Raw genomic sequence first — 24531 nt, 5'->3', positions numbered from 1 at the left:
CCTTAGAAGCTCTCTTCTATCAGTTATTATATTTTGTCACAATATCTGTATTTTTCGAATTATCAACTGAGCATGGTCTCAAACGATAAGTTTCGACTCATTATCTCATTGATGCGGTCATATTCAATATTTTATCCATCAGTAAACTCTCAAACGGAAAAACCTTGAAACTACTTGGTAGGTTCTGATCTCTAATATTGCAGTTGAACTAATTGATAATATTTTATCATTGGTTAAAATTCAAAGTTCTGTATTATCTTCATGAACAACCAAGTTTTAATTTTGCATGTAAATGTATATAATACCAATTTCAAGCTTTATGCAAAATTTTATGTTGAATCCGTCACCAGAACTATAGAAAATGAAAAAAAATTGCTCAATATTTCTGTAACAACAGATCTGAATAGGATGAAATTTAGTACAATCATGTCAAACATTGGGAGAATCGTATCAATAGAACCTGTTATCAAGATAAACTAACTGATGATGGTGTCTCTCATGTATCACATTCATATCTATATACCCTCTTTTGGTGTCCAAGAGTGTACCAGGCGTATGAGCGACGAGTGCTCAAAAGCTTCTCTTTGGTGTTTTTCTCAAATTGTTGTTTTGATTTAATGACAAGGTGAGATGAAGAGAGTCTCAAAGGAAACCTTAAGTTTGTCACTGATTAAACGATTTACTATTCTTGTATTTTAAATAATAGGGACAGGTTGAATATAGCAGTTATTTTCCCATGCAAAATTTTGTTGCTTATGATAACAAACAATTCAATAAAAACCGTGAAAAATATAACTGAAGAAAATAGCACTTTATTAAATTTGACCAAAAATGTTCATAAATACTACTACATTATTTTTAGCAATCATACAAAATATTGAGAACAATTATGATCTATCCAAATAATATCTGCAGGTCCTTGGGCTCATCCTCAATGCAAATAATATAATAAAATGACCTATGTGGTAGAAAAGTTTCGAAAAAATACTTTCTCGCGAAAACATTATCACAATACGATTTATTAATGTTGAATTAAAACTAGAAAAATCACAAATATCAAAAAAATGGAAGGCATGCTATTATATATGATAAAAATCACAAGCTTATATTGGGAGGGAGTATTCCTGCAATTATAGATTATTTTACTCATACCATACACTTAACAAATGGTTTAGTCTTTTCAAAGGCACATCGAAAAATATTTGAAAAATTGGTACATGATATGTTCTGTTCAGCATTATGTTGAATAAATTATATTTTTAACCCATTTAAAAGAATGGGATGACCAAAATTACATATACATATTTAAAATGTCAACAAGAATTACCATCAGTGATAATAAATTATCCAAAAGATTTAAAATTCAAGTCCAAAACTCCAAATCAACTTTACCTAAACACATAAACTTCTATCATTATTTTCTAATACATAAGAAATAGTTTCAAAGAATATTTTTGCAAAAATAAGATAGACAGAATGCTATTTTAGGAGTTATCTTCAACAATATATGGCAGAGATATTTTTAAACAAATTAAAGTTCTATTAAGGCAATTTATAAATATTTACCATCCAATCAGTTTTCATGCCTTTAATTTGGCTGCATAAAGAAGGGTAATATAAATATCATTGAACCCTGTTATAATTATGCTTGGTGGTTTTTTGAACACCAGAGCCAGAAAACTTTATATTCATATCAAATTTCAGTCTCCCCCCTCAATATCACTAATTCATAAATATAGAGTACCTCGACGTTGACTGTTAATGGTATATTTAGAATGCTTATTCTTCGATATTATGGCAGCTGCTTGAACTTTTTTCGACTTTTCTATAACTGGCACTGTTATATCAGGGTATTCCTTCACTTCCCAGATCAGATTCGTCAAACTCCTTGGCCTTGACAGTTTCCTAGACCGCTTTTCTGGCTGTTTCATAACACCACCAGAATCATTTCCAGAATTACTGGAATCTAACGTACCATCCAGCTCCATGACCTGCAAACTGTTTAAGGACTTATACCTTATGCTGAACAAGGGTGAACCAGTCTTGGATCGGCTAGTTGGTGCAGTTTCTTTGATAGGAGACGCACTTTTTTGCCTAAGCAACCTCACTCGTTGGGACTGTCCGTTCTTTACAAAGAGTTTGGGGAGTCCTGGAGGAGTCTTTTCGACACTTGGAACCACTTTCGTTGGAGCTTCTTGAATAGTCGAAGCCTTTCTGTTTCGTTTCTCTGCATGCAATTTTTTGGTGGGAATAGTGTCAATAGGTGGAGGTTCGGGTTTGATATCATTTAACGAGTGGGTGTTCGAGGGTGCGGAACTGTGGGATATGGAAGAAGGACTTGGTTCAGAATAAGGGGAACGGATATTCTTGGGTAAAGGTGCCACACCCCTGACATAATCGTAAATTTGATCGATCTCGTCATAGTTTTTCGATACAGGCACAATATTCTCATCCCTTCGGTGGGAGTGCTTGGGCTTGTGATTTGCTGAGTCTGAGGAAGCACTGCGGCGTAACAGGAAGCCGTTTCTCGGATCAGGGGGGTGCGCTGGAGGTAGTTTCTTGCCTTCTCCTAGTTTGCCCTCTATAGTTTGCATTCGGTCACATACTTCAGATGCTAGTTTTGTTACTTTTTCCACCAGTCTGTTGTATTCAACCATACCTGCAAAGAATTGAATAAATGAAATTCTGTACCTAGATTCTTACAAGTGTATTGTAAGAGGTATTAGAAAAATAAATCAGTAACATTAGAGGTATTACTCGTAGAAGCAATAAATATTTCAATTAATTTTATTGACAAAATAATAAATTTAAAGCATGATAACGATATTGATGTCTTATCCTTGATAGTTTTTTGGTGAAGAAACGTATTTGTGAGAGGTACAAACATTGATGTTAGATCTACTGAAGGTAGAAGGAGTTTTGTGATCACTTTCAGGATTAAAAAATTTTTTTCTTCGATTCATTTCAGACTGATCCAAACAACTTTGGTTTTGTGTCTGTCTATCGGTTGGCAGTCTGTCGGTCTGTGTGTTAGCAAACCATTTTGACAACCTAAATTTCTTTGATTCTCATCCGATTTTTATGAAATTTGTTATGTATGTGTACAGTGTGTGATTACCTTTCAATATTTCCTCATTTTTAGCCTTCAGCAGTTTCAAGGGTGCTCCCAACGGTAAAGCCACTACATTCTGGTCGTCTTTCTGAAGTGGTACAGCAAATATGTGTTCTTCTTCGACGATAGAAAGAAGTCTAATTTCTGGCACAAAATGATTTGGGCTTTTGATGCCTCTGGGTGCAGTACCGTGTACCAGTCTCACAGTTAGCGGCAATCTCTTACTCAGTAAGTTTTTGGCTGTGTGGACACCACTAATATTGTCTTCTCGAGCTAAAATCGAGAATTTTCCTCTCTGTTCCAAACCGAGCAACAGAGTATCTCCTTTTGGGTCAAGGCACTTGAGATAACGACCCTTGGAACCTGTAAGAAATATTTATGACATTAGCAGTGGAAAAATCAAATTAGATATTTGCTTTATTTGAATGAAGTTTCAATGAATACCTATATATATCGTTAATTGAACACATTGTCGTAGTAACACTGTATGTATTACAGTGTTACTACGACACTGTATATTAATATTGTTCAACAACAACAACACTATTATTAATATTGTTCATTTATTTCAATAATGGCATGATGAAAGCGATCGAAGGGAAATACTGTAAGACTGCCAAAACAATTCTTTTACTTCTTTTATAAAACAAATTTCAAGATTCTAATTCAAAATTTTCATTGTATACTGGAAGATTAATTATGATTCATTCAAATTCTTATGGAACGAGTGTGAAAATAGAAAGGCATTTTCGGCAATAGCTTCATCTACCTGCTAACACATACCCTCCTTTCCTGCCTATGACCCGACTATGGATTTTATCGATCACGAAATTATGTTGATAAAGTAAATACGAAATTTCAGTTTATTTGATAATTTTTCAGTTATTAGGTAATATTTAGTATCGAATATTCCAACATTTTTTAGGTCTGGGATCACCAAATATTTTGCACCAGTGGCGTACCCAGACATATTAAGCCTTGGGGGGGGATAAAGAGTTATAAATGAAAAAAAAAATTGGTTATTCGTTTCCAATATACTTTGAATTTACAGACACTTATTGAGACTGATTTTCTTCTGTCGAAATTTCAACTGTTGTATTCAAATGCGAAAAAATTGAAGATTCGCCTGCATCAGTTTTCCTTCTTTTGAAGAAGTTTGCTTTCACTTAATAAGATTTTGATTAGTTTTGAGGTCATGTTAACACAGATTGATATTTAAACACGGGTTAAAATAGAGAATATAATAGAAATGTTTCACGTCATCCACCCCAAACCAATCAACAGAATATACTAAACCTACTGATTTATCTTGAAGTGTGAAAACTTTGAGGCGATAAGTAATGGAATCCAAAGTGCCGAAAAAGAGATTTGTTGTCATAAAGTGATAATTAGATGTGATATAATATTCTTTTATTATTATTATTCTATTTTATTTTTATTTATTATTTTCATTTCATTATTTTATATTAATTTTATTATTTATTCAATTAAAAAATTAATGCTCAGAAATAGTTTACAATGTGATTTATTTAGTGAAATTCTTTCGTACATCAAGAAGGCCAATGTTTTTCTCAGTTTAATGATTAAGCTATTGTGAAGTTATGAAAAAAAGATTCCTGATGAAGCATTCAATAATCAAAATAGGATTCTGCACGCCTATGGATTCGAGCTAGCAGAAGCTAGCTCGATTGTGATTGGCGACACTAAATTTCTATCTTTATTGTATTCGGGATCGAGCAGAAATGTTTACTTTCCGTTCCTTCTATCTATATTCTGAGATATAACCGCTGGTGGATGAATTCTTACATTCAATTTTTGCACGATTAAGACTGGTTTTAGAGTCACGCTGACCGTCAGCGCTGAAGCCCACGCGCGTAGCAACTAGAAACTCGTTTCAGAGTCACGCTGAACGTCGTGAGGTACAGTCATGCCCAACCACAACTTCAATCAAAAAACCAGTATCAATATCGCGATTCATTGTTGCGTTGACTGTCCCAGTCAGCGCGTACGTTTTACGTAACGCAGTAACGCTCCCTGAGGTCGGTAGCGCGTCAGCGTGGCCTGGTCAGCGGCGCTGACGCGTGGCGCGTACGCGCTCGATTCCTCAGCGCTGACGGTGGTCAGCGCTGAGCCGTCAGCGTTATTCTAAAACGCTTCATAAGTAATCATACATATTGGCCTGTCAGCGCTGACGGTCAGCGTGACTCTAAAACCAGCCTAAATTATTGAGCGTTGTGACTTATAATGAATATTTCTCCTGGGGGGTATATGTCCCCCGCATCCCACCCCTTGGGTACGCCACTACTGTGCACCCGATAGCGTGATGAAACCATTGCAGCAAATGTGTTGATGTTTTCACACCCTTTTAACAGAATCCCTCATCTAGATTAACCAATCGAAAACAATAACTTTATAATAAATCACATCTCGTGTAGATCTATATACATTTTTAAGGTGTCCAAGGGCGCAATTGACGCATGAATGAACAAACTGTTAATAGAAGTCAGTGGGTTTCTCGATTTTTTCAAATTATTTGAATATTCAATGATACAGGAGGAAACAAACAATAAGCCATGGTGTAAAAATTTGTAGTGTTTTTTTAGAGTAAAAAATTAAGTCTACCGGTTGAAATAATCCGTACTGAAGAAGCCTTTCGTCATGTTGAGAATTAACCGAGTTGGAGTTGAGGTGACCATCGTCTAATAGATCAGGTTCTAGGCAACTCTTTTACGAACCAAATCAATAAACTGCGAATGACCAATACGGCAATCTTTTCTCAATCTTTTTATTTCTTTCAACAAACCAGTCTTTCAAAATGAGAATTTTTTCAATAGTCCTTTAAGAGGGATTACCACCACGTGGTTTTTCGCGTATCAGTCAAATTTTGGTACCCACCCAATCATTTCCCCTCTGGCGCTCTTGTGATGACCAAACTTTGTACGGTGTACGAAGTTTTACATTCACTTCATCTCCTTTTTTTTCGAAGCAATTAATTAGAGGGCAGCAGTGTACGACTACTTTCCCGAAATAACAATTTTACCTCTTTTGTAATGTTTTTGGTGAACTTTTTTTCACGAATATTTTAAAAATATATCAGTGCTTTGTACAAAGTACATATCATCAATTTTTTTTGCAAAAAACGAAAAGTTTTTGTTTATTTTTTCATTCGCAAATCAAAACAAAAATTTACTTTCTTCCATGTGGATTATTGTTTGAGGAAATTATGTGAAAACGTCTTGGAAATCGGTGATTTATTGTAGGAAGAAATATCTCTTATTTCGTTTTGAGCTGAGCAACCAAGTGGTGGTGTTCCTTCTTAATAAGAATGCCTATTTTAATTTTGTCTTTGTTTTATCGTGTACGGTAGAAAAAAAGCACTGAACTGAAATCAGGAGTCTTTGAGCACTCGTTATCCATACATTATTTGAATTATACGAATTTATCGCCATCAAAGGCTAATCCATGACGTTAAGTAGGTTTCATTTTTGTTCTCGTTATTATTATAGTGACCATATTTCCTATACTCACTGAAGTGATTACTAAAATCAGCCCTATTCTGTAACTCGAATAGAAAAGAACGAATCGAATCGTAATCTGAGAAATCGGAATGTTTCACTTCTATCAATTCTAAACTTCTCATACTGTATCCAATTCGTCTTCTATCGCCAAATGTGAGTCGTAATTGATATCCATAGTAATTCTTCTTGAGTTACTGAGTATCTACCAATTCGAAACGATTCAGGTGCATTTCTATTCGATCCATACCATCTCTATTCGATCCATACCATCTCTATTCGATGTGAAGTTACAGAATAGGGCTGATATGTCAGATCATAAAGTTAGTTTGGATCGAAATATTTAAGTGACGTTACATTTGTCGTTGTTTGAAAAATGGATGAAAACGACTTTCGTGTAATAATAAAATACGGTTTTTTTATTGTATGTATTTTATTACTGTGTCTGTAAAGCAATGGCTTGATAAGTGTTATTCAGACTCTACCATCGACAACAACGGTTAAAAAGTGTTATGGTATCTTTAATAGTAGTAAAAAACCACCGACGGTGCAAAATGCTCTGGTTGAAATTTTGAGGGAACATAAATTAAGTTGCGTGATAAAGTGGTGGGGTTAAATATATTGAAAGGTAGTGTATTATTTTGCGTAAAAAGTTGCGAAAGCTTTTCTAGAAATGGGTGCCACACTTGCTTACCGCTGATCAAAAGCAACAACGCATCGTCGAAGCCGAATGCTGTTCGCAACTGTTTAAGGTCCAGTTTCATAAACGAAGTAAAGTCTCGTTTTTAGTGAGAAGTTTCCTTTACAAATGAAACGTTTTTCACAAATCAATACGCTCTATTAATGATGACGTCACACGCCGCCATTTTAGTTCTCCTGTCAGTGTTTGGAATCCAAACAAACAAATTGTCATTCAAATTAGTATGTTGTCGTTGAAGAAATTGGCTTATTTTGATAAATAAGATTATTTAAGGAACGATTTTATTATTGATTGATAGACAGAAGGAACGAGATTAATGCCAGTAAGTTAGAACTTGAAGTTCGACTAATAAACACGGCTTTTTCCAAAATCTGGGGAATGATACAGGATTCAAACTTACTGGTATTAACCTCGTTCCTTCTGTCTAACAATTAATACTGAAATCGTATGCTAAAATACTCTTATTTATGAAAATAAGCCAATTCCTTCTACGACACCGTACTAATTTGAATGACAATTTATTTGTTTGGATTCCGAACACTGACAGGAGAACTAAAATGGCGGCGTGTGATATCATCATTTGAGGTTAGGAAAAGGTTTGAAGTGTCCTTCCTCATAAAGTCCCGATATTGGCCTTTTATGGTAAGATTGGCAAGAAAGGGATCCTTTTCTTCACGCATGTCTATGGCTACAAAACATAACGACATTCTGTTGTATCATTTCCATCACACGTTTTTCTCTACCACAAAAACTTTTTTGTTAAAGTTATCATATTTTAAATTAAGGACCTTCATTTACTTTCACTTTCTACATAAAATTTCAATTCAACAAATTTTCAAATTCTCAGAGTAGCCAACCCTAGGAAATTGAACAATTCAAAGAAAGCTTTTTCTAAAAGACGGTCGGAATATGTTCATGAAACCAGTGCCACTTTCAAGCTCCACATGAAGGTGACTTTCTAATGAAACGGTCTTAATCAAGGGAAGCCTTTTCGTATGGATTATGAAACAAGCTGCGAAATACTCACCTGGCAGACTGATCTCTCCGAATGGGACTAGTATTTCACCCGCAGGAATTGTTCTGGCACCTTCTGGACTCACTGACCCTGTCTGGGGATCAATTTTGGCTTGTACCGCCCGTATCGTCTCTCTGACCAAACAACCGCCCTCCGCCCTTCTTCTAGACAGTTCAGAAACGCTATCGATACATCGTACCGCCCTACCTTCTTCACTCAACAATTCGAAATATCCCGAATACGTCTCTGGAATCACTAGCCGGGGACCGACACTGACCAAACGTTTCCCCTCCTTTATTTTCACCGCTTGCGCGAGTATTTTCTGTCTTTTTCCGACGGACACAAGGAGAGCGATGGACTGCAGGCCCGGACTTGGCAGGGTGGGTACCCCAAGGCCGCCGTATTGGCCCTTTATTATTTTCACTACAGCTGGGAGTTTGTTTTTTGATACGAACTCCTGGATGTAATACCCCTCATCGGTCCAGCGGGCTGCCGCTGCTATGATTTGGCCAGGCGTGGCGGCCATTTTTCCTTGAGTTGGTTCACTTCATATCTGAAAACAAAAAAGCCACTGATGAGAATGGTCGCGTCATTAAAATCGAAGAAAACTCAAGCATAATATGGAAAAAAACACTTGACGAACAATATTTCTTGACATGAGAAGAAATAATAAGCCTACACTATAATTTATTATTTTCTTCTATTTCATAAAATATTCAAATATGATGAAAATTCGAGAAAACCAATTACAGCCTTGCTATTAAGCTGAAAAAAAGTGACCCTTTACCCATGAAACCAGGGTACAACATTTAACAACGATTTTTTTTCGAATTTTGATGAAATTATTGAATTTTGATGAAAATAATGATATACACCTCTGGAAATTTCAAAGTTATTCTTTTCTCCTCTGATCCCAACAATGGATTTCATCGATGAGTAACGATTATTACCATCATAAATGCCCATGAAACCGAATCGCAACATTTGACAACGATTTTTTCTAATTTTAATGAAATTCGCCTATAGAAATTTTTAAAATTAACCTTTTCTCCTCTGAGCCCCAATAATGGATTTCATCGATAAGAAACGACTATTATTATCATTATAAATAACCCATGAAATCGAATCGCAACATTTGACAACGTTTTTTTTTCGAATTTTGATGAAATTCACCTCTGGACATTTTCAAAGTTATCCTTTCCTCTATTACGCCCCGACAATGGTTTTCATCAATAAGGAACTATTACTATTAAACAGAATAACCCATGAAACCAAGTCGCAAGATGTGACAACGTTTTTTTCGAATTTTGATGAAAATGATGACATTCACCTCTAGAAATTTTCAAAGTTAACCTGTTTTCCTCTGAGCCACAATAATGGATTTCATCGATAAGGAACGATTATTATTATCATAAAAAAACTCTTTAAACCAAATCGCAACATGTGACAACAATTTTTTCTAATTTTGATGAAAATCGCCTCTAGAAATTTTCAAAATTAACCTTTTCTCCTCTGAGCCCCAATAATGGATTTCATCGATAAGAAATGAATATTATTATCATGAATAACTCATGCAATCGGATCGCAACATTTGACAAAGTTTTTTTCGAATTTTGATGAAATTCACTTCTGGATATTTTCAAAGTTACAGTTATTCTTTCCTCCATTAAGCCTCGACAATGGATTTCATCAACAAGGAACAATTATTATAAACCTAGATAACCCTTGAAACCAAGTCGCAACATGTGACAACGCTTTTTTTATGAAATTATTGAATTTTGTTGAAAATAATGATATACACCTCTGGAAATTTTCAAAGTTATCTTTTCTCCTCTGAGTTCCAATAATGGATTTCATAAATAAGGACCGATAATAATCATTATAAAAAACTCTTAACACCAAGTCGCAACATGTGACAATAATTTTTTCGAATTTTGATGAAAATGATGGAATTCACCTCTAGGAATTTTCAAATTTATCCTTTTCTTCTCCGAGTCCCAATAATGGATTTCATCGATAAGGAACGATTATTGTTACAAAAAAACCCTTAAAACCAAGTCGCAACATGTGACAACAAATTTTTTGAATTTTGATGAAAATGATGAAATTCACCTCTAGGAATTTTCAAAGTTATCCTTTTCTTCTCTGAGCCCCAATAATGGGTTTCATCTATAAGGAACGATTATAATTATAAATAACCCATGAAACCGGATCGTAACTTTTGATAATGCTTTTTTCGAATCTTGATGAAATTCACCTTTGGACATTTTCAGTTATCTGTTCCTCCATTACGCCCCGATTTCATCAATTAGGATCAATATGATTTAATACTTTTCTTACAAATTTCGTTATGTTTTTCATGTTTTAAATTTAATAATTCTATCAATATCTTGTGTAATCATTTACTTTTTTCGATTTATTATGTGCAACGATAAACATTAGTCTTCAAAAAAAAAATTCTTCCTCCCCGAAAAATTTCATATTTTTATATCAATATTAAAATCTAAAAGTGCGAAAATTTCAAAGGAGAACATGCAAATTTGTTCCTAGAGCGTTTTCAGTGCTTTTTTTATTGGGGATAATAAACCAACGAAGAACAACCATTTAAACTCCTATGGAGAACATTAATGCCTTGAAACGGTATATTAAAGGAGATAATCTATCTCCCTGAAAAATGAGTATGTTAACAATAAATTCTCCAGGCAAGGATGTAATCAGGTTAATGATAATTATTAATTAAGGAATTTTAATTAATAAGGTTTACCTAATGGCAGGAGTCATTATTCATTTATTTCATTTCACAGTCTTCCAGTAATTTAGTGAAGCGTTAGTAAGCAATTAGTGTATGGAATATATAGGGTGTGTTCTACCCAAGTTGAAGGAGTAGTTAAAATTTTAAATTGTAGATGATTTTTGACCAATAATATATTGTCTTTGATATGATAAACTTTGCAATAAATGTCAACTTCTGCAATTTTGAAACATTTATTCTTAATAAACAAAAAATCATACGAAAATGAGACTTGGGTTAGATGATTAGAATGTCTAGTCGTTTCACATAAATAAAGAAAACTTAATTTTCATTTCACATCGAAGACCATGCTAAAAAATTCATCTAACATTCTATCAAGTGAGTGGCTGAAAGTGATCATTTGAAAAGGAATTGTCTTTTTTTCACTCTCTTATAATTTACAATTACATTTAATTATTTACTGTTATATATTTTATTTACTCTTGTGCGTTTTTTGATCCCTGTATTATTTCACAATGTCTGCATTTTTCGAATTTTGAGCCGGGATTGATGAAAAACGATGAGGTTCGACTCAAGACCTAGAACCTTGGAATCCCGATTAGATATCTGGTTATTTTTTATTTTTTAAACGTATTGAGGTATTATTCAATAAGAGAGGTAATGATAAATGAAAGTGTGAATTTTGCAGTTTTTTTGGATTCTCACCATCCTAAAACGTAAAAAAGTTGAAAAAAATTGATTCATAGAAAAATTCCAAAGGTTCACTCATAAAGAATTTTTCTTTTTACCAATTTTATTTCGTGTATTTTGTAAGATGATTTAATTCGGAAAAACCTTTTATCTTCAGTAAATATTTCTTGTTCGTTATTTCAATTTGACATTTTCATTCTATTTTGAACAGAATAATATTATATAATTGATTAATGAATTGTTACCTCTTTTTCTATAACCCTTAAATATTTTCTCTTTCGTCTGTCTTTCACCATTGTACTCATTCTCATTTTAACTATCTCAAAGGATCAGAGAGCAGCCTAATGAAAAAATTGTCACCTATTAATGTTTCTGAATTTTTCGTATGTTGTAGAATATGACCAACTGAACAAGAGTAGAACATTATTCGAAACGAAATAAGTTTAGTTCATAATTCACCCTGTTATTTAAAAAGTTGTCCATGGAATTTTCCAATTTTTTGTTATTACTCTTAGTTCGAGTACACTACTATAATGTCAAATGGCATTGGCTTTGCTATGACCAGTGTTTGATAATACATTAAGAGGGGCGACCCCCCTTACAAAAGTTGTCAAAAAGTTTTATACAATGAAAATGTCATACAGAGTGAGGACAAAAGACACGTTAGCGTTTGCTTATTGTTATTTTGTCATGATCTCTTTTTTCGAAATAATTAGATATCAGAAAGCAGATTATAGATATCTTAATTTGTTCTCGAATCACAGGGCGTTTTCTGACTATTTCAAATATTTCGCTATATCTTGGTTTCTGTTCGAGATATTCTAAAAATTCCACAACATATTTTTTTCAGTAATTTTTATGATTCGTATTATACCCATAAAGAATCAAAAATATAGCGAAATATTTTGAAGTCGTTTTTCAAGAAACGCCCTGTAACTCGAGAACGAATCAAGATATCTATTATCTGCTTTCTTAAATCTAATTATTTCGAAAAAGATATCAAGAGTCTTTGAAGATTTTTTCTGAGTTTTATAGTTCTTTTTTCTTATATTTATACATTTTTATTAATCTAAAAATGTAACAAACTACACGGTGTTACATTCAAACCAATTGCCGCAAGACAATAAGTATTTTTGATGATATTGTTAATTCAACTAATAAAGAATGTTACGTGTTACTTTATGAGCACACACAAAACTATTGTATTTTTGTCCAAAATTGAGACAAAATGTAGGGGTGTTCCATTTAAAAAAATGACGGTGACGTCATTACTCGAAAGTAATTCAGCCTGTATATTAGATTATTATTTCGAAATACGGTAAGTTAAAATAAAAAATCGACGTGTTTCAGGATTATTTCTTAAAATGGTTAGTTTAGCTAAAAATAAATTTGTTCCATACTTTACGGACACAAGTGTATATTACCCTGTGTATCTCAAAAACTGATCATAGGAAAGCCTGTTTGACATTATAATAGTGTACATACTCGAACTAAGAGTAATGACAAAAAATTGGAAAATTTTACGGACGATTTTTCTGATTACAGGGTGAATTATGAACGGAACGAATTTCATTTTGAACAATGTTTGACTCATCCCGTATATAGCAATAATTTTGAAAACTAGTAAAAACCAGTCTGAAATTATTAACTTATGAGTAAGATGTTTTCCTATGAGAAAACTTTAAAAAAATGCAATCTTGCAACTTCGACATCCTGTATCTCGAAAATTAGTCATGAGTTGGACCCATAGACTTTCTTGTTCAGGTCATATTCTACAACATACATAAAATTCAGAAAAATTAATCGTTGACAATTTTTCCATTTGGTTTCGTATGCCTGGTCCTTCAGTAAGCAATTGAAATTAAATATTACTGTCATGGATTTTTGTCACGCTACAGGACAACAAAAAAAAACTATATTTGCAGTGACGCTTGTCAGACATACCTTGATAAAACGTATTTGGTTGAACAACATTTATCCCACGGGATTCGTTCTTGCATGCACTGTGTTTTCATCAGACTGACTTCGTGTTTTCCCTTGGTTATTGATTAGGGTGTTCACACCTGAAATCTGGCATTTGAAAATAGACAACACGATGATCGCGCGCACATGGATAGCAGCGTTGTTTCAGTTAACTACGCAAGTGACTTGGTTTGTTATATAAGAAAGTCATCTAGCGAAGGGTGCGAGCTTTGTTTGAGGAATATGAGAACAGTCATTCTGAAATGGAATTGCCAGATGAAACATTTCAGTTCATGTTAAGACATACACTGCGTCCATAAAGTATGGAACAAATGCATTTTTAGCTAAACAGACCATTTTAAGAAATAATCCTGAAACACGTCGATGTTTGATTTTAATTTACTGTATTTTAAAATAATAATCTAATATACAGGGTGAATTACTTTCGAGTAATTACGTCACCGTCAATTTTTTTTAATGGAACACCCCTATTTTTCTCAATTTTCCGATTACGCTAGCTGAGCTGATTCCAAAAATCACATGTTGATTCCAATTGGTACAGGGTGGACAAAAATACAATAGTTTTGTGTGTGCTCATAAAGTAACGCGTAACATTCATTATTAGTTAAATTAACAATATTATCAAAAATAATTATTGTCTAGCGGCAATTGGTTTGAATGTAACACCCTGTAGTTTGTTACATTTTTAGATTAATAAAAATGAGCTTTTTCCAAACATGTTTGGTACTTGTGGTCTAGAAGACAGAATATGAAAGAAATTATTTCTTATCAATTTAAAAAAAAAACATAGTCGTGTAGTTTTTTGTGAAATGTTATTATTTGTTTAGTAATTTTTTTTGTGTTCAATGACAGTTTAGTACTACAATATTTTTGGTATTCGTGAATGTTGTAATTATTTAATTTATTATTTTTTTCCACCCTGTACCAATTGGAATCAACATGTGAAACATTTTTGGAATCAGCTCAGCTAAAGTAATCGAAAAATTGAGACAAAATGGGGGTGTTCCATTAAAAAAAAAACGGTGACGTCATTATTCGAAAGTAATTCATCCTGTATATTATATTGAATTATTATTTTAAAATACGGTAAATTAAAATCAAAAATCGACGTGTTTCAGGATTATTTCTTAAAATGGTCTTTTTAGCTAAAAATGAATTTGTTCCATACTTTACGGACACAGTGTATAATAAGTATGAAATGTTTTTGTTTCTCCAATTCTTTCGCTAATCCGTTCATTATTTCATATCTTGTAGAACAAAATCGTGCGAGAATATCTCAGACTCGCACAGATTTCATGGTTATACAGGGTGATTCACCGCGAAGGTCTATTAGACGTTTATGGAAAACTAATCATAATTTTTTGCTGAAAATTTGCATGTTTGGTTTTGAGACAATGATCTTTCTCCCTAAAATATTTTCAGACCTCTACAACTTCCGGTTATACCGAGAACAGACTACTTCTTTCTTATTTCAAATGGAACACCCACTATATTATTGCATCATTAAATAGCTTTTTTGATGAAAATTCCAGCAATATGCCATACTTTGGGTAAAAACTCAACGGTTAATGTTCATGAGTTAATGGGATTCTTATGAAGAAAAATGATAGCGATGAGGACTCACATTGTTTTGAACATTTCTGCAGAAAAAAATGTTTTCGAAAAAACTGCGAGTACGTAGTATTATAGAATATTTGATGTTTGGTCCAAAAGTGTACAGGGTGATCATCAGAAGATGATGGACTTGGACAACTCAAATTCATCAAAACTCAAGATTGTCAAATTACAACCTATATTTTTTATTATTTCAGTCAATTCTACGTATAAAAAGCAGATTAAGCAGATTAATTAAGATTAAGCAGATCCTATACCTAAAATGAATAGTCTAAGAGTTACCGAAGAAGAACTTCAAATGAGGAAATACCGCAATTTCTATCTCTGTGGAGTAGTCTGTGACTTCTGTGGGCCCATCATAACTAAGAAAATCCCCTGTATCTATATAATATATTTCACAGACTTCGAAATAGAGGCCCGCATGGTTCTAAACTAAACCATTCATCAAATTAATGCTGTCTTCAATTCTTCTTCGTCCCTTCAACATAATTGAAAGTACTTACAAACGTACGACGATGGTATGATTAGAGATAAGTTCTATAAAACCCCATGGTATTTTAAGCCAATATTATTCAATGAATTTGGTATATTCAACAATCAAAATGTACCAATTTTTGCTTTTCGATATTAAAATTTCTGCTCGCAAAATACATTTCACTTTCCGAGAAGAACGACTGACTAACGAATTTTTCCATTTCAATAAGTGAACTTTGAAAAATCAAGTTGAAATTGTTTTTTCCTTGACCGCTTCCAACAGACTATTCTTGGAAATAATAAACCAAAATTATTCCCCAGAACCTTGACGACAATCGAACAAGATATTTAGAACTTTCTTTGCTTCAATACAACATTTTTTACCGTCTTCTTTATATTTTCAAAGTTTATGTGAATTTTCTAAGATTTGATTCGGATTTCTGAAGGCAACATTAGCTAGATATATAAATCATAGTTTTCAACGAGATTTGAAATAAGATAAATAAGGAAATAATAAACCATGGTGCATAGTTCGAATTGATCTTTAATGATCATCATAAAGTGGACAAACACAATATATCTTAGAGTATACAATGAAAACAAAAAAAATTGTGTTAAATTCAAGAAAAAAATTTTCCCCAGAAATTCTTAGACAATTGAGTTCATTCAGAAAATGAAAATCCTTCATATTTTCTGAATTGAGCACTCAAAAATGCTCGTAACTTAATATTTTATATGTCATAAGACAAAAATTATTCTCCTGTTGTCCTCTACGCGACTATATATGATTATCCAGTTCATAATTGAACACCCTGTATAACGAAAGAGGAAATAATAAACCATACTGTGAATTTTGCAGTGTTTTCTTCCTCGAATCGACAAGAAGAAAACGAGAGACAACACAATCGACTACTGGCTCGCAGACTGTCCGATGTACAAAGATCAAACATACGTACATACAGTGGTTCAACCTTGAGATTGACCTCTCTTCACTAGTAAATTCGTATGGGGTCCTCAAACCCATTACTCATCTATGAATATGGATGTGAGGAACTCAACTTGTGGATTTCAACTTTCTACGGCAAGAGTTCAGCACACTTGGACATTGATTATATTGCATTTTGATTCTATGACTCGCTGCTATTTCCAGAAGACGGCTACTTACTAAAAGTTGTTTTGCAAAAATTCCTGTCCGTTCGAAGAAGTACCAATGGAATCATCGGATGGTTTAAGGTTGAAGCTTTCTCACGTTTTATACTGCACATATCGAAGATTTATTTTTCCAGCAGTTTGCTAGCGAAATCCCAGTTGAATGGGAAAAAATTTTCGTTTATGGAGTTCCACAAGGAAATGATCTGGGGCCAATATTTTATTCGGTATTCATAAATATCAAGTCAACGAAACAGAAGGTATTGAAAACCAAGCCCGGGGTTCATAGCAAAATATCAACCTGATAGGATATATAATCATGGAAATATTCAGTCCAGAATATTTTTTTCTTCTTGAATTTCCTATGTTTCTGAGGATGTGAACAACTCCGACAGTACTGTGGTAAGGGGAATATTGAGTAATTTTCTTTGGATATTCTTCTTGAATTTTCTATGGTTTCAGTTCAGCTATTAGCATACGTTTTTGCAAACAGCTTGAAATGGTTACTCTATATGCAGAATGTTCCATTACGGTTTATCCCTAACATTTTCGAATTTTTTTTTTCGACACAGTATCTTTAAGCTCCATAAGAGCTACATTCTCAAATTGTTCAGAAATACACAAGTTGTTCCAATAAAGTGTGAATGAACAAACATATATTCTTTTCTCATAGAACACTCTGCTTTTTATTGAATTTTCCGATTGCATACAATAAATGAAAAATATGTTTAAAACTTTCTGTTCTTGAGATATTCCGATTTTTCAGAAATTGGAATGTCTTTGGAAAAACCCAAAACTTCGAAATGAATAAATTCATTTGAATGATATTTTGAAAATGAATTCTTAAAGAACGGAGGTAAGCACTGACTTTATGATAACTCTCTACTAGGTGTTCAAAATGAGAAAATTCATTGATGACATATTCAAACGTTAATATCGGGCTTATTTCAAATGGCAGATTTTATTTTATTTTTTATTAGGTAGCAAATTCCATAATCTTCGAAAAGTTCTCTACTGCATAAAACAATAAGATACAGGGTCTGCCATTTGAAATAAGCCCAATATTAACATTTGAATAAGTCATATTGAATCGTCTCATTTTGAACAACTAGTAGAATTCTTGATGATTATCAAGAAGTCAGTGTTTACCTTTGCTCTTCAAATAATCAATCCTAAATCTCATCGAATACATTCATTCATTATTTCGAAGTTATTAGATTTTTCCAAAGACACTCCAATTCATAAAAAATCGAAATATCTCAAAAACAGCATATGAAACTTCGAACTAACTTGGGTTTATTTATTCTATGCAATCTGAATTCAATAAAAACAGGTGTTCATAAGAAAAAACATAGCTTTGTTATTTACACCCTAGTTTAGCACACTATTTGGCAGGAGGCTTCAAACTGGCTTTCTATATTCAAACTCTATAAATGACTTTCATAATAAATAAAATGGCTGATACTTGGTAATGAATGAAGAAAATACAAAAAGAAAAAGAAGTACAATTTCAAGTATGTAATAATATCATACTATATTAATTATCTATCTGGTTAATGTATCAGCAAAAATGCCATCAACATAACCATTGTCAAACAGAAGACTTCCACGATATTACGTAGGAATCATAATCGAAAGTAACCCAAGGAGAATGCATGTCATCAAGGGAGAGTAGCGATATACCGGTTTCACCCTTGTTAGGGATCATCAGTACCGCATAACTCAACCCAAGATGACAAACAAACGAAATAGTAGGCACCTTATTGAACAATATTGTTTGACAATGTTGATGTTTCGTTTGTTTGTCATCTTGGGTTGACTTATGCGGTACTAACAAGGGTGAACCCGGTATATCGCTACTCTCCCTTGATGACATGCATTCTCCTTGGGTTACTTTCGATTATGATTCCTACGTAATATCGTGGAAGTCTTCTGTTTGACAATAGGTATGTTGATGGCATTTTTGCTGATACATTAACCAGATAGATAATTAATATCGTATGATATTTTTACATACTTGAAATTGTATTTCTTTTCCTTTTTGTATTTTCTTAATGACTTTTATACTTGGAAATACTAAAATAAAGTTGATATTTTCCAAATTTCAAATAATAATTTCTTCGTTTGACAACCCTAGTTGCGATGGCTATCCCCGCTCTGTTTGTTTTGGATTCTTTACTCATATTTCTGCCAGATGTGAACTGAGAATAAATGCATTATTGTTTTTGAGCGCTCGTGTTATTTAGGTTAGAGCGAAGATTGGTCCCAAATGATAACGTTCGACTCACCGAAGATGAATTCTTGATCAAAATCAAGGATGTCCGTCGGGTTGTCTGACCAACACGATAACTACCAGACAAAAATTTTCAATGTTAGTTTGGATCTCAAATGCTGGTTGCGATCCTTGATGGGCAAAATTGAAATAGGATTTCCTCGAATATGACTGTTTAAAATTCAGTTCTTTAGTTCATTTCAATGCTGCTGATTTTATAAAGATGATAATTTGCACTTGTATGTACTTAAAATGATTATTCAAAGATTCGTGCAAATTTCATGTTAATCTCTTAACCAGAACCATAGAAAATTCAAGAAAAATATGGGAAAAAATTATCCAATATTTCTTATACCACAGAACCAACGGAGTCGATAATAAAGGTGTTGATGAAATAACAATTTCTAAGTCGATTCAAGCCGATCACATAATCGAAACCACAGAAAAATATTAAGGTTTTGCTTCGCCATTGGCCCTCTGCATATTAAAAGTCTCAAAAATTTGGTCACACAATTATGAAACCCGTTGTACATCGATGTGAGTCGAATGACAAATGATGAACACCTATGTATGGCATGTGACAAATCTTTCATTGCATACTGATTTAGCTACAGTTCAAAAGACCGGAATAAAGCCAGGAAGTATCACGATTAATAACATCCTAACTGGAACATGGAACTTTTTTTTGGAGTCAGTTATCAATGGAAGAAATGTGAGCATTGTGATCACTAGGTAGAACAAATTGTAGTTTCACTTTAATAAATTAAATCTCTTTTTATCATATATCTAGTTGGCTAAAATTTAGCATATTCACGTTTTTCATGTTGATATGACTTTCAACTTTAGCACCCTGCATTTTGGGAAGGATGCGTTTGTAAATCCTTGTTTATGAGACATTTTGAGCGCTCGTTCCTGGGACCGTATTCTCGACAAGTGATCTTTCAAAACGTATACGTTCTTTCAGTGCTAATTACACTGAATGAACGTATACGTTTTGAAAGATCACTTGTCGAGAATTCGGTCCGAACCGATCTCTCATTTGTTACATTGTATGTTACTTCCGAATTTTGAACCTAAAAAGGTCTTGAACGATGAAGTTTGATTTGGCTTTATCTCTTCTGAACAAAACCTTGGTCATTTCTACTAAGTGATCAGGAATATGATGATTATGCAGTTTGAATTGTTGAGAAGTAGGCCGCCGTCAAATGTAGATGTATTAACTAATATCAAAGTAAACTTCAAAAGACAAATATTGTCTATATTTCCTTAATTTCTGGAGGGATATCAGTTTCAACCGAGGTTTCAAAAGACAGTTACTTTGAGAAAAGGGAGGTAAAACAAAATATTATATGATAGACCCTCTTGCATCAAATATAGAAACGTTCTAATTTAGAAATACATATTTGGTTGGGCCTCAGAGTAATAAACATAGATAGAGGGAGCATATGTCCTTTTCAGTAAGAAAATGTTGTCCCCAACATGAACTACCAAATTTGACATGAAGCGCGCGGGAATGAAAACTTATCAGTGAAACGATATTTCAATCAATTAGGGAGTTTCTCCACAAAGAACGCACTTATTATGTTCCATAGTGAATCAACGTTTCATATTAACTCAAAATATATTGAAATAAATGCCTAAATATATCAGAAATTCAGAAAACAAACCTCAAGCGCGCCAAACGACGTGAAACAACCGATAACACTAGGAGAGCAGAAGTTGCCAAACCTTGGATTTCAGCATTTAGATACAGAAAATAATAAATATTCTAAATATGACAAATTCGAGAATTAGGAAAAATATCGGAATCCAAATATTCAAATTTGCATATTTAATCGGGAATCACTCAAATAAATATAGTTCATTCAATATTATACACATTCATAATGATATAGTAAATTGTGGATTTGAAAATACATCGCAATCCGACACGTAATCTAACCATGTTGGGGACATGTAAAAATTGCGTATACTTCCTCTATCTGTGTTTATTACTCTTTGTGTTTGACCTATTAAATAAATGATCAATGTCTGAAATTTTCTTGACAAAATATATATTGTTACCAATCACCATTATATGATTATGATTCAGTTCATAGCGAATATTATAGAATTCAACGCCAATATCTAAAATAAGATTCTACTCCGGAAGAGCTTACTTCCTTGTATGCACGCATTATCATTATCTCTAAGCAGAACCTTGTGATAACAATGCTACTCTTTTTTTCGCTATGAGCTTCATATCTGACTAGCTATTTGTTGACGTTCATTAACTTTGTCATGTATTTAAAACTACAAGGTTATTTTTGCAGCGACTTCTCATAAGAGATATTTTATTTTTGAGCACTTGACCCCAGAAAAGATCATTTCATCACATGTCTGTAATTAATCAAATTTTGAGCCGGTAATCGTTTTAAATTTTAAACGATAAGGTCCTCCTGACTGATGACGAATCTGTGAATCTAAGAATGCCGACCACAAAAGCAACGAAAATCTTTCAAAATTATATAGATCCGATCTAGATAAAAATTAGCATTTGGATGTGAAATGAAAATTTCGTGCTTTAAGCAAAATTTTGACCTGATTACATAATCAGAACCCGAGTCAGAACCTTTGAGAATAAGTCATAGAAAAAGGCTTCTGGCATAAGTTGCGCTCGAGAAATATACAAGTTATTTTTTCCGAAAAAAGGCAAATAACTCGAGAACTACTCAATATAGCTAAGGAAATGTACACCAAATGATCATATGAGTTTAGAAATACCTCTGACTATAGAATAAAATAAACAATTCAATTTGATAAAGTTGGGAGTACCTACTTTCGGTGAAATTAGAATCCTTTTTTTCTGAAAAAAATTCGCGGGAGTCCGGACCCTCAGAGTAATAAACATAGATAGAGGGAGCATGTCATTTTCAGTTAGCAAATTTTTTCCCCAACATGAACTATCAAATTTGACATGAAACGCGCGGAAATGAAAACATATCAGTGATTCGATATTTCACTCACGAGTTTCACCACAAAGAACGCACTTCTTATGTCCCATAGTGAATGAACGTTTCATATTAACTCAAAACATATTGAAATAAATACGTAAATATATTAGAAATTTATTAAACAAACTTCAATCCCACCAAACGACGTGAAACAACGAATGACACTAGGAGAGCAAAATTTGCAAACCTTGGCTTTCAGTAGGTAGATACAGAAAATAATAAATATTCTGCATGTTATAAATTCGACAATTCGGAAAAATATCGGATTCCAAATATTCAAATTTGTATATTTAATCAGGAATCACTCAAATAAATATATTTCATTCAATATAATATACATTTAAATGATGTAGTAAAATTGTGGATTTGAAAATATATCACAATCCGACAACTTAATCTAACCATGTTGGGGATATTTGAAAATTGCGTATACTTCCTGTATCTATATTTATTACTCTACCGGGTGTAACAGGATCATGGTACAACCCCACGTATCTCCGTTAGTTTTGAAGGTAATAGATTAAAATTTGGGATATCCTATATACATAATAAGCGACACTTTTTGATCTACAAACTTTTTTTTTCACTTCCTGTTTCGCCGGAAGTGATATCAACTTCGATTTTTAAATGGAACACTCTGTATATTATTACATTTCTGAAATCTGCATAATTTTCTGAATATAATGATACCACATAAGTGACATTTCAAACGTCAACATTTTTTATAATTAAATATTTAGTTTTTCATCTAAGTGTGCCATGATGGTTCCGATTTATTCCAATTGACCCGTCTAATCCTAGAAAAATCTAAATCCCGTCAAAGATACTAAATTGCGTTTTTTATGGGCAAATAAAGTTCGTCGTAATCGTTTTTGGGGTTAAACTCAATTTTTTCAAATGGAACCATATTGGTACCGTAGTACCAATTATTAGTATGTACTTTTAATAAGGAATTTATCCATACCTGGTAATAAAATGTGCGATCAATACAATCAAAATTACAGCTGAAAGAAGATAAGAAAATACAATAATTTTGTTTGAGCTGTAATTTTGATTGTATTGATCGCACATTTTATTACCAGGTATGGATAAATTCCTTATTAAAATTACTAATGATTGGTACTACGGTACCAATATGGTTCCATTTGAAAAAATTGAGTTTTACCCCAAAAACGATTACGACGAACTTTATTTGCTTATAAAAAACGGAATTTAGTATTTTTGACGAGATTTAGATTTTTCTAGTATTAGACGGGTCAATTGGAATAAATCGGAACCATCATGGCACACTTAAATGAAAAACTAAAAATTTAATTATAAAAAATTTTGATGTTTGAAATGTCACTTATGTGGTATCATTAGATTCAGAAAATTACGCAGATTTCAGAAATGTAATGATATACAGGGTGTTCCATTTAAAAATCGAAAGTTGGTATCACTTCCGGCAAAACAGGAAGTGAAAAAAAAATCATTTATAGATCAAAAAGTGTCGCTTACTATGTTCATGAGATGTCCCATGATCTTGTTACACCCAGTATATCCGGACCCCCTCTGGCTACGGCCTTGGTGGAAAAAGTTATAACCATTCAAAAAAGTCTTCAATCCAAACGAAGTGGCGGGTCAAAATCGTAAAAAAAAATATAAAATATGAATAGTTATTTATAATACAAGTGCAGAAGGCATTGATATTCTTCCACGAGTTCAAAATTCAAAAACGAGCCACGAAGTGGCGAGTTTTGGAATGAACGAGTGGTAGAATGAGCCTTCTGTACGAGTATTATACATTATTTTCTCTAATTCATTGAATTTTCATTGAAATTAATGAAATATTTCCATAAATATAATTTAGTGATTTTTGCATTGAAAAATGTTGGTTGGCAGAACTAATTTCTTTAAGGCAATTTGATGAATTGACAGATAAAGCCGTAGCGGAAAGTTCGGAGTGCCAACATAGAATAATAAAATATAACCATGAAAACTGTGCGTTTCTGATATATTCTCGCACGATTTTGTTCTACAAGATGTGGAAGAATGAACGGAATAACCACAGAATTAGAGAAAAGATATTCTTCAACAGTCAATAAAATATTGCAATTAAGCGGTCTTATGGATATTTTCTCATTTCCAACTGTGTGCTTTATGTTGACTAGTGTGTTGACGAGTAACGAATTACTCCTTATAGGAAGTGTACGACAGAAAGGTACAACCACGCAAATCGGCAGGATCTGCATGACCGACTTATGCTGTCCTTTTTTCTAACCA

At 33.1% G+C, this 24531-nt stretch overlaps 1 protein-coding gene across 2 annotated transcripts in view; it reads right to left on the bottom strand.

The window, feature by feature from the left end:
- Positions 1-790: 790 nt before the first annotated feature.
- The window catches only part of LOC123682290, a 34617-nt gene continuing 10876 nt past the window's right edge, over positions 791-24531 (bottom strand). Inside the window, exons 1-4 of one of the 2 annotated variants that reach the window (XM_045620852.1) lie at positions 13729-13795; positions 8355-8895; positions 3119-3475; positions 791-2659 (exon numbers count right to left, since the gene is read on the bottom strand). In XM_045620852.1, the coding sequence (XP_045476808.1) occupies positions 1728-2659; positions 3119-3475; positions 8355-8868 (1803 nt within the window). In that variant the 5' untranslated portion in view covers positions 8869-8895; positions 13729-13795 and the 3' untranslated portion in view covers positions 791-1727. Of the gene's footprint in view, positions 2660-3118; positions 3476-8354; positions 8896-13728; positions 13796-24531 lie in introns of those variants that run through there. The other variant, XM_045620845.1, reaches the window with a different exon arrangement.

This window comes from Harmonia axyridis, chromosome 1 (assembly GCF_914767665.1).
Source record: "Harmonia axyridis chromosome 1, icHarAxyr1.1, whole genome shotgun sequence".
In the NCBI taxonomy this organism is placed as follows: Eukaryota; Metazoa; Arthropoda; class Insecta; order Coleoptera; family Coccinellidae; genus Harmonia; species Harmonia axyridis.
This window is presented reverse-complemented; position numbering and strand designations above follow the sequence as displayed.